Raw genomic sequence first — 12,073 nt, forward strand, 5'->3', positions numbered from 1 at the left:
CCCGTGCGAAGCCGGGGCGGGTCGCTAGTACATACATAAAATCATGCCTCTTTCCCGGAGGGGTAGGTAGAGTAGAGACTACCTCTTTCCACTTGCCACGATCTCTGCATACTTTTGATCATCTTTTAAGTCCTTTTTCAGTTTCGCGTCCTTGATAGTGAGATAGTGTGGTTCCCGGCACCAATACGAAAAAGAATAGACTCCATCACTTTCCCATGGATGTCGTAAAAGGCGACTAAGGGATAGGCTTACAAACTTGGGATTCTCTTTTAGGCGATGGGCTAGCAACCCCGCAAGGGATGTAGACGTGACCATAATTATGTATGTATGTATGTAGTGAGATAGAGCAATTAATATCTTAGAACAGTTTCCTGATCGTTCCGGTTTCCTCAAGATGTCATCTTCACTGTGTCAGAGAGAGAAAAATCATTAGTAGGTGTCAGCAGTGGGATTCTAGCCTGAGTGACGGAAGTCAAAGATCATCTGTATATTGTACACTCGGGATCTCTTAAGCTTCTATTCTATTCTATTCTATATCACAAAGCCAAACAGCTGAGCGTGGCCTATCAGTCTTTTCAAGACTGCTGGCTCTGTATACCCCGCTAGGGATATAGACGTGATCATAAGTATGTATGTATGTATATTTTGTTTCCAGTTGGCTCAGTGGCGCCCTCCTGACAGCCGGTGTGGAGTGGGGCAACGCCAAGGTGACGAAACAAGCGCTGCAACTTTTTGACCCCTGGTTCAAGAACAACAAGACTATACCAGAAATCTATCAGGAGGTAAGTCACATTATGTATATACACATACATATACAGTGTAGCGGGAGCGATGATTCGGCTCGACCGCCACCAAAGGGAAGATCTTCCTGCAGGCTGGTGTGATGTCTGGGGAACCGCGCGACGAACGATTTTGTGTCGGAGGTTGTATACATGTTCCAATCCGGGAAATTTTTGCTTGCGCGATTTAGACTCTTCGCTGTTATTGGCTGGATAGCGTCGCGTGATTGGCTGTTGTGACTTGTGGCGTAGAGTGACAGGTGGCTAGCCCGTCGCCTATAAGAGGAATTTCAAGTTTTTAAGCCTATCCCTTAATCGCCTTTTACGAATTCCATTGGAAAGGATATAAGCATATGAAGTATGACAGGTTGTCGCTATTTGAATCTCAATTCCATGACAAAGCCATACACCTAAACGTGACGTATCAGTGTTTTCGAGACCGTTGCCTCCATCCACCCCGCAAGGGATATAGACGTGATTATATGTATAATTGGTTTAATATTTTGTCGTCAAAGACGGCGAGGTGTAACTTGCTTAACAGGTCGTTGACCCTAGAACCGGAAGTGGATATGCTTAGGAAATCCCAAGTGTAAGATATACAGATTATCTTTCTTTGACTTCCGTCACTCAGGCTCGATCCCACTGCTGACCCCAGCAAGTGATATAGCCGTGACGTGATTTGTGTGTGTAACATTAACATTTGACGGCCTCTGTGGCGCAGCGGTAGTACGCTTGTCTGTGACACCGGAGGTCCCGGGTTCGAATCCCGGCCAGGGCATGGTGATAAAAGAACTTTTACTGTTTGGCATGGGTCCTGGATTTTTATCTATATAAGTATTTATTAGAATAGAATAGATTTATTTTCAAAATTGGATACAAGTTATCACTTATTGACGTCACATAACTTAAATCTTATTATAACTACTACCGCTTCCAAAGCGCATGTGTAGAACAAGCGGCGGATCAAACTACACAGCAGCATTTTTATCGGACGTCAATTTACAAATATAGATCTCTTAAATCTAAATCGTGGACGTATGCACATTGTCTACATTAAAAAACATGAATGAATATTATAAAATATAGTATCGTTGAGTTAGTATCTCGTTACACAAGTCTCTAACTTACTTCAAGGCTAACTCAAATCTGTGCAATTTGTCCTGTAAATATTTATATATACATACATATGATCACGTCCTTATCCCTTGCGAGGTTCGGCTTAATGATAAAGAATTGAGATTCAAATAGTGACAGGTTGCTAGCCCGTCGTCTGAAAGAAGAATCCCAAGTTTGTAAGCCTATCCTTTAGTCGTCTTTTACGACATCCATGGGAAAGAGACGTACGTAGACGTTGTGTATGTATGTGTGTGACACCGGCAGGCGGCGTTCACGGCGGGCGTGCGCGCGCACGGCGAGCGGGCGTGGCGCGCGTGCTGATATATATATATAGTGATGATGTGTGTCACACCGGCAGGCGGCGTTCACGGCGGGCGTGCGCGCGCACGGCGAGCGGGCGTGGCGCGCGTGCTGATATATATATATAGTGATGATGTGTGTCACACCGGCAGGCGGCGTTCACGGCGGGCGTGCGCGCGCACGGCGAGCGGGCGTGGCGCGCGTGCTGATATATATATATAGTGATGATGTGTGTCACACCGGCAGGCGGCGTTCACGGCGGGCGTGCGCGCGCACGGCGAGCGGGCGTGGCGCGCGTGCTGATATATATATATAGTGATGATGTGTGTCACACCGGCAGGCGGCGTTCACGGCGGGCGTGCGCGCGCACGGCGAGCGGGCGTGGCGCGCGTGCTGATATATATATATAGTGATGATGTGTGTCACACCGGCAGGCGGCGTTCACGGCGGGCGTGCGCGCGCACGGCGAGCGGGCGTGGCGCGCGTGCTGATATATATATATAGTGATGATGTGTGTCACACCGGCAGGCGGCGTTCACGGCGGGCGTGCGCGCGCACGGCGAGCGGGCGTGGCGCGCGTGCTGATATATATATATAGTGATGATGTGTGTCACACCGGCAGGCGGCGTTCACGGCGGGCGTGCGCGCGCACGGCGAGCGGGCGTGGCGCGCGTGCTGATATATATATATAGTGATGATGTGTGTCACACCGGCAGGCGGCGTTCACGGCGGGCGTGCGCGCGCACGGCGAGCGGGCGTGGCGCGCGTGCTGATATATATATATAGTGATGATGTGTGTCACACCGGCAGGCGGCGTTCACGGCGGGCGTGCGCGCGCACGGCGAGCGGGCGTGGCGCGCGTGCTGATATATATATATAGTGATGATGTGTGTCACACCGGCAGGCGGCGTTCACGGCGGGCGTGCGCGCGCACGGCGAGCGGGCGTGGCGCGCGTGCTGATATATATATATAGTGATGATGTGTGTCACACCGGCAGGCGGCGTTCACGGCGGGCGTGCGCGCGCACGGCGAGCGGGCGTGGCGCGCGTGCTGATATATATATATAGTGATGATGTGTGTCACACCGGCAGGCGGCGTTCACGGCGGGCGTGCGCGCGCACGGCGAGCGGGCGTGGCGCGCGTGCTGATATATATATATAGTGATGATGTGTGTCACACCGGCAGGCGGCGTTCACGGCGGGCGTGCGCGCGCACGGCGAGCGGGCGTGGCGCGCGTGCTGATATATATATATAGTGATGATGTGTGTCACACCGGCAGGCGGCGTTCACGGCGGGCGTGCGCGCGCACGGCGAGCGGGCGTGGCGCGCGTGCTGATATATATATATAGTGATGATGTGTGTCACACCGGCAGGCGGCGTTCACGGCGGGCGTGCGCGCGCACGGCGAGCGGGCGTGGCGCGCGTGCTGATATATATATATAGTGATGATGTGTGTCACACCGGCAGGCGGCGTTCACGGCGGGCGTGCGCGCGCACGGCGAGCGGGCGTGGCGCGCGTGCTGATATATATATATAGTGATGATGTGTGTCACACCGGCAGGCGGCGTTCACGGCGGGCGTGCGCGCGCACGGCGAGCGGGCGTGGCGCGCGTGCTGATATATATATATAGTGATGATGTGTGTCACACCGGCAGGCGGCGTTCACGGCGGGCGTGCGCGCGCACGGCGAGCGGGCGTGGCGCGCGTGCTGATATATATATATAGTGATGATGTGTGTCACACCGGCAGGCGGCGTTCACGGCGGGCGTGCGCGCGCACGGCGAGCGGGCGTGGCGCGCGTGCTGATATATATATATAGTGATGATGTGTGTCACACCGGCAGGCGGCGTTCACGGCGGGCGTGCGCGCGCACGGCGAGCGGGCGTGGCGCGCGTGCTGATATATATATATAGTGATGATGTGTGTCACACCGGCAGGCGGCGTTCACGGCGGGCGTGCGCGCGCACGGCGAGCGGGCGTGGCGCGCGTGCTGATATATATATATAGTGATGATGTGTGTCACACCGGCAGGCGGCGTTCACGGCGGGCGTGCGCGCGCACGGCGAGCGGGCGTGGCGCGCGTGCTGATATATATATATAGTGATGATGTGTGTCACACCGGCAGGCGGCGTTCACGGCGGGCGTGCGCGCGCACGGCGAGCGGGCGTGGCGCGCGTGCTGATATATATATATAGTGATGATGTGTGTCACACCGGCAGGCGGCGTTCACGGCGGGCGTGCGCGCGCACGGCGAGCGGGCGTGGCGCGCGTGCTGATATATATATATAGTGATGATGTGTGTCACACCGGCAGGCGGCGTTCACGGCGGGCGTGCGCGCGCACGGCGAGCGGGCGTGGCGCGCGTGCTGATATATATATATAGTGATGATGTGTGTCACACCGGCAGGCGGCGTTCACGGCGGGCGTGCGCGCGCACGGCGAGCGGGCGTGGCGCGCGTGCTGATATATATATATAGTGATGATGTGTGTCACACCGGCAGGCGGCGTTCACGGCGGGCGTGCGCGCGCACGGCGAGCGGGCGTGGCGCGCGTGCTGATATATATATATAGTGATGATGTGTGTCACACCGGCAGGCGGCGTTCACGGCGGGCGTGCGCGCGCACGGCGAGCGGGCGTGGCGCGCGTGCTGATATATATATATAGTGATGATGTGTGTCACACCGGCAGGCGGCGTTCACGGCGGGCGTGCGCGCGCACGGCGAGCGGGCGTGGCGCGCGTGCTGATATATATATATAGTGATGATGTGTGTCACACCGGCAGGCGGCGTTCACGGCGGGCGTGCGCGCGCACGGCGAGCGGGCGTGGCGCGCGTGCTGATATATATATATAGTGATGATGTGTGTCACACCGGCAGGCGGCGTTCACGGCGGGCGTGCGCGCGCACGGCGAGCGGGCGTGGCGCGCGTGCTGGGCCGCGCTGCTGGCGTCGTACGCCGCGCCGCGCCCGCTCTACAGCCACGCGGCGCTGCTCAACGCGCTCGGCTCCTCCCCTGTAGACTGGCTATATAACAAGTGAGTTTGACGTTGACATTCGTTTTTTTTTTTATTTAAGCAATAATAATAAAACGTATTAATATGTTTTTCATTATTCACTTGTTTGTTTGAATTGCTATTTTATAATATTGTTATTGTTTTTATTGAAGGGACGTCGAATCTCCCTTTTCCTGAATAGTGATGTGCCGTTCCTAAATTCCCGTTTCCAGGAAATGTTTCCACTTCCCGTTCCGGGGAACGTTCCCGGTTCCCGGGTTTCCGGCACGCGGGTGAAACCGCGCCTGGAAAGCTAGTAATAAATAAATCTAATCACGTTCCAAACAACAAAGGAATGTTCCCCAAAATATGGGAACGTTCCCCGGAAATTTGAGGAAATTCCCATGAAATATTACCAGTACAAATGGGAATGTTGAAATATTAAAGAACTAGTGAGTACAATTTCAATATTTTTTTTTAGTCAACATTTTGTATTTATATAAGATTAGTGTATTGGAAGACATTAAAAACTATTTTTTAAAGAGAAAACTACAACTTTCTCTATCATTGCCAAACGGAATGGGAAAATTCCCTCTTATTTCTGGGAAAGTGGGAACGTTCCTGGGAACGGCACATCACTATTCCTGGTGGTTTCAGGACGGGAATTCCACAAGAAACTTACTCGGAGGTCGAGAAAATAAAACATCATAATATATTTACCTATATAAATTACACCAAATTTACTCTATTTTCTATCACATTCGCGTTTTTCAACTCCTACAGCATATAATTTCTTTCCAAATGAACCTGTATTCCTCTATCAGGTTCGCGGTGGTGGTGTTGACTGGAGAAGCCCGGCGGGCGCCCGATTGGCGCGCGTGGGTCACCTCGCTCTGTGCGTCCGCTTGCAGGTGACTGACCGGCCGCTAACTGACTGACCAGCAAACTTTGTTTTGCCATATCTATACTAATATTATAAAGTTGATGAGTTTGTTTGTTTGTTTGTTTGAACGTGCTAATGTCAGGAACTGCTGGTTCTTTGCCATATCTATACCAATATTGTAAAGCTGAAGAGTTTGTTTGTTTGAACGTACTAATCTCAGGTTCGAATTGAAAAATTATTTTTTGTGTGAATAGACCATTTATCGAGGAAGGCTTTATAACATCGCGGTGCAACTATTAGGCGCGAAGAAATAATGGAAAATGCGAAAATAACGGGTAAATTATTAATCCTTGAGGGCTTTAATGATGCCCAAAATAATTGTTCCACGACGACGAAGTCGCGGGCACAGCTAGTAAATAATATAAAATGACGATTGATCAGTTATCGACCGGTGATGAAAATGATTAAATTACTAAAATGGCTATGCAAAATAGGGGTTGGTGATAAAAGGGTAAAAATTTAGGGTTGTATGTGTTATATAATGCAAAAAAAAAAATAAACGTTATTATGGGGACACTTCGTATCACTTACATTTATATCCTAATGTCATATCTAAAGCCGGATTTACATTACGAAATTAGTGGCACGACATTTCTTTTACAAAAAATATATGCACACAACACAAAACTACACTAGTTTCACAAAAGTAACGCACGCATTATAAAACTGAACCGTCTACACGTGAAATTACCGGTCAAATTAGTTTTATCAAACTAATTTCAAGTCACTAATCTCGTAATGTAAATCCGGTTTTAATTTTTTTTATTTTATACATTTGAATGAACAACACCAAGTTTTACAATCATTCGATTTTCAATTATAAGTACATTTAAAAGCCAATTACAGGTCTTCACTAAAAAAAACAGTTTAAAAAATAAGATTTTCGAGAAATAATAATGTCGGTATTTCCCGCCGCAAGATGGCGCGGCGCGGCGGGCGCGCTCCGCTCGTGCCGCGGCGCCGACCTGCCGCCGGAGGCGCTGCAGGCGGCCGCTCGCTGCATACACCTGCCCGATGACTATCACACGGTCAGTTGTGTGTAGATATAGATACCAATTAAATATATAACTAGCTGTCCCGGCAAACGTTGTTTTGCCACATAAATCATTTTTAAGTTATTTAAAGTTAAAAAAAAATGAGTGCGCGAACGAACATTGTGACACGAGAATGTTATATATAAGATAATATACAATACATATTGTGCTGTGTGGTTCAAGGCAGTAATAGAAAATATAATAGGACCACTCCATTTTTTTCCCATGGATGTCGTATAAGGCGACTAAGGGATAGGCTTATAAACTTGGGATTCTTCTTTTAGACGATGGGCAAGCAATCTGTCACTATTTGAATCTCAATTCTTTTATTGAGTCTAACAGCTGAGCGTGGCCTGTCAGTCTTTCAAGACTACTTGCTCTGTCTACCCTGCAAAGGATATTCATATAATGAAAAAAAAAATGTAACACAACATCAGCGCCATAAATTGAGAAACAGGTTAGTTACATCATTTTCCGACAGATGGCGGTAACTGTCACCGACTGCAATCGATAAAACAGTTCACCGTCCAAATCACTTTAAATTATTTAGCAATTCATCCGCCGCATGCATGTAATCCCAACCTACCCTACAGAGGAAGTCCATTACATGTTGTTGTAACAGTTGTAAATTCAAATCAAATCAAATTTCTTCTTTCAAATCAAAGTAAAAATAACATTAACTCGCAGTTCAAAAACACATTCGGCTCCACCCCGGGTGGCGCGGCCGCCCTGGACATAATAGCGCTGAACCTGAACTGGATGGAGCGCGCCGACAACGACATAACGCGCTACTTCAACGTGCTGGACAGGACGAAACAGTAACCCTGGCTCGCGATCTATAGCAGAAACACGAATGGCATTATTTTCTATCCGTGAATAAAAAATAAAGTGGAAAAACATAATAGAGAAAAGAGTAGATGATGATTCTCAACTTTGTTCCAATATTATGCATGAATGACTTTAGAGCTTGGCAAAAACTTTAAAATTAGATTATTATTTTTTTACAATTTTTGATTGTTTTAACAATAAAAGTATAAATAATATTAATGGAAAAGACATTTTTTTTGAATTGGTTTTGTTATTAGTAAATGATTTTTATTATTTACTAATAACAAAACCAATTCTAAAATAATGGTTTAATAATTTATCAAAAAAAGAAATTTTTTTTACTCCTTCTTCAATAATCTTGTATTTTAAATATATACATTTAATTGTTCTTATACAAAATATTTTTTGCAAAAATTTGCCGAGCTCTTCGAATATGGACAGAAATAAAATTAACATCTTTGATGCATTCTGGTGTTTACTGTATTTTAGGAATGTAAAGTCAAATTATGGTGGAAGAATTGTATGTGTAAAAATTATATACTTCTAATTGTTTGTCAAAAATAACGTGTTTTTAGTTTATAAAACTTAAAATAGGGGTTTAATAAATGTTTTTTTCCGGTTATTGGTTTGTATTATGAATATAATATCTCCTTAATTTGATATTGTATTTTTTTTTATTATAATCTTTGAAAAAAAAATTCAAACAGATGATTTGTAATTTATGAAGAAATGTGGTTTTTTTTTATAGAATGAAACGATAGGCGTGTAAAAAGGGTAATGTAAAAAAATTTTTACATCTCCTTAAATTGATAAAGATTTGGAAAAAAGTATTTTGGATACCTACACCAGAACGTGTTATGAAAAATTATTCATTTGAAAAAAAGAATGTCTTTTCGAAATCTAAATTAAAAAAAAATGTTTCTGGTATAAACGACGATCGCGCCGCCATTGATAATATCTGAAAATTATAGGATTAATGTGACTTATCGTATGCCTATGCAAAAATATATCAGCTTTGTTAACTTCCATAGAAAGTACCTAAATATAATGTAGAATACAGATTCAATTTACCGTGAGTTAACGTTCTTATAATCGACGTGTTTATTATTTGTCTAAATTATTGTCGAAATAAAAAAAAGAATGTTGTCAATTTTTGACATTTTTACTTTTTACGTAAAAAGAATCAGCGCTTTGTTTTTTATTCTACATAATTATTCAGCCAGATTGGCCTATTTATGTAGATATTTATAAAGTTATCAACAGCATTGAAAATATATTTTAGCATATTTTGGCCAAATATTTCATTCTAAAGCCATGCACTGGTTGTTTTTTCACCCTGCGTCGATATTAAATGTCATCTCATATGAAAATAATTTATGAAATAGAATTTGTTGTACGGCTTGTATTAACTAAAGATTTAAAACTAACAAAACACCAAGGTTGTACCTTTTAAATCTTTCTTGAAAAGTCAAAAACTTTGAAACCTGCGACTCACGCGTCTTTAATATCCTATATTTATATAAACAAAAAACAAGGCCGTTAAAACAAATTCTACTTCAATATGGTTCTATCAAAATATTTCATGTTCGCTATAGTTGTAAGAACGCAGTATTATCATAAAATTTATAACGTTAAATATATAACAGATAACTATTATATTCACAGTTATTTGCGCACGAAACATATAATTTTATCATATATATAGACATTTAGACATAACTAACAAAAGTTTAATTAAAAAAAATAATTGCACAAAATAAAGAAGTAATTAAGAATTATAGTGCATCGTTTCCTCATTTCTGTGACATAAATAAAATTAATATCTGTAGTTGCTTTTATGCTAAATGCTTGTTATTTATGTTCTTAGAAATAACTTTAAAGATCATCAGACAAAATTTTTAGATAAATGTTTTTACAAATTGTAAATTTAGAGTGAATCAAATAAAACTTTTTCTACATTTTATAAAAATCTAGTCAACTTTTTCAACTAAAAATCACCACAAATCTAAAAAGTCAAAATTTCACTCGACAAAAACGTGGTGTTTAATGTTAATTTTGAGGTAAAAAAAATTACAAAAAAAAAATATATTTTCTTTGAATAAACAGATTTTAGTATCGGCTCATAATTTAGAGGACTTTGAAGGCAGGACTGATTTTTACAAAGTATAATACAATTCCATTACCTTTTTCCTAAATCTGGCTCAATGTTTGATGGAAGCCGTCCAAATTTTACTTATTTTGTTTAAACTAAAAATTTTGATTTTATAATTAAAATCAATGTGGTTACATAAACTTTTTATTTTAAACAATGTTGTAAGTATATTAAGTGTCAGTCTGCCTTAAACATGATAAAAAAAAATTGAAAAAATCCATGCCGTCGATTAAAATATTTCTTGTGACCAAATTAGCGAAACTTTTGTATATTTTTGTAGGACTAAACTAACTTTTATATGTGAATTTTTCTATTTAGCATTTGAAGTGTTCGGATACCTACGTTCCGACCGTAGTCTTAGTGTTTGGACGAGTGGCGTTAATGTAATGTTACTATAATATTATATGTAGCCATAGCCCGCTCCTGATCCCGTAGTATGATGACATGCGCGATGCGAAAAACTATCGCTGTCACGTTTCACAACAAAATAAAAAGCGAAATAGAGATAGTTTTCGCCTTTTTTTAAAAATTAAAATGGCGTCGCGCGTGCCTTACTACGGTGTCTGAGCACTGCCATATCTTTCTTCAATATTTATCGGTATTATGTTCATATTTTCATCATTAGTATTATCTCGTCGCAAAAGCTGTTATTTTTTTTATAAAAATGGTTTCTATTGTATAGTATTTTTAATAGAATCATTTTTATTCATATGTTTAATTCTTAACATTAAATTATTTTATGTATCAAATAAAAAATAATTTTTAAATATATAATTGTTTTCTTTTATGTTGAAATGTACCCTAAGTAATATGAAGTAATTCTTTTTTTTAATGTATTCAATGTTTGCGACCACAACAACGTGACTGTATGTAATTTTTGTATCTGCTTTTGTAATAAACTTTCCAAATGTAATGGAGTTTTATTTTTTACATTAAATAATTATTTAAAAAGCTATTTTTAAGGATAGTGCAGACAAATATAATTCACCATATTATTGCCCGGGGCTCACCTCCTGAGGGAATTTCCTAAAATATAAGCCTATGTATCTCCTGCAAGCTTAGTCTCATCTCCGTGACAAAATTCGTCAAGGTCCTTACATTAGTTACGAACATATAATATTTAAATATATTTTTCTTAAACTAACAAAATAGATAATATTTGCGTCTTTTAAACAACAGTTTTGAAATATAACATTATTCAGTTTATTACTACCGGCAGTAAATAGGGACATAATATATACATATGTATCTAGTGTTTTAATACAGATGACTTAATTTATATCTGGCGTTACGTCGTAAGATCACTTGAAGTCACCTTTAATTGTAATAAAAATTGAAATTTGCCACACCAGTGTAAAACAAGTGAAAATGAAATAGCAATCACGAAATTGCGTTTTTTACCAATCTTGTATTCAATTATGTGTTTCTCATGCGTGAACAGATATGTATTATGACGTAATAAATACTTCCTTACGTTAACTACCTACTGTTTTACGGCTTCACGTGAAAATACTGCATATTAACTGTATAATATTTGCTTGAAAATTTTTGCTAAATTTATTAATGTTCAATAACGTACAATAATCTGAATGAAGCTGCATTAATAATTATAACTAAGTAATTTATGTATAAAATAAAAATTTACACTGAATGAGTAAAGAGTAATTTGACAAGTAATTCAAAAAATCTTAGTAAATAAATTTAAAAAGAGATTTTTTTTTTATTAATTAGAATAATTTTAAATCTAATCTTTAAAGTACATGTATATATAATGTGTTGTAGATTAAAAATATAACAGATTTTTTTTTTATATTTAAAACTGTATACAACCAGACGTATATTCTAACGTTTTTAGTTTTAATAAGGTAGCGATAAGAAAAGCCATTGTAGGTAATTTAATCAAAATTTTTACGCGATGAGGTGCTAA

General features: G+C 41.8%; 1 protein-coding gene across 1 annotated transcript in view; it reads left to right on the forward strand.

Annotated features, from left to right (window-relative positions):
- Nucleotides 1-8,224, forward strand: part of LOC106137204 (uncharacterized) — a 43,709-nt gene extending 35,485 nt beyond the window's left edge. Inside the window, exons 24-28 of the mRNA XM_060952369.1 lie at nt 656-782; nt 5,074-5,231; nt 6,014-6,100; nt 7,052-7,160; nt 7,854-8,224. Of these exons, the coding sequence (XP_060808352.1) occupies nt 656-782; nt 5,074-5,231; nt 6,014-6,100; nt 7,052-7,160; nt 7,854-7,988 (616 nt within the window). The 3' untranslated portion in view covers nt 7,989-8,224. The remainder of the gene's footprint in view (nt 1-655; nt 783-5,073; nt 5,232-6,013; nt 6,101-7,051; nt 7,161-7,853) is intronic.
- Nucleotides 8,225-12,073: the final 3,849 nt, after the last annotated feature.

This window comes from Amyelois transitella, chromosome 28, assembly GCF_032362555.1.
Source record: "Amyelois transitella isolate CPQ chromosome 28, ilAmyTran1.1, whole genome shotgun sequence".
Taxonomy (NCBI): Eukaryota; Metazoa; Arthropoda; class Insecta; order Lepidoptera; family Pyralidae; genus Amyelois; species Amyelois transitella.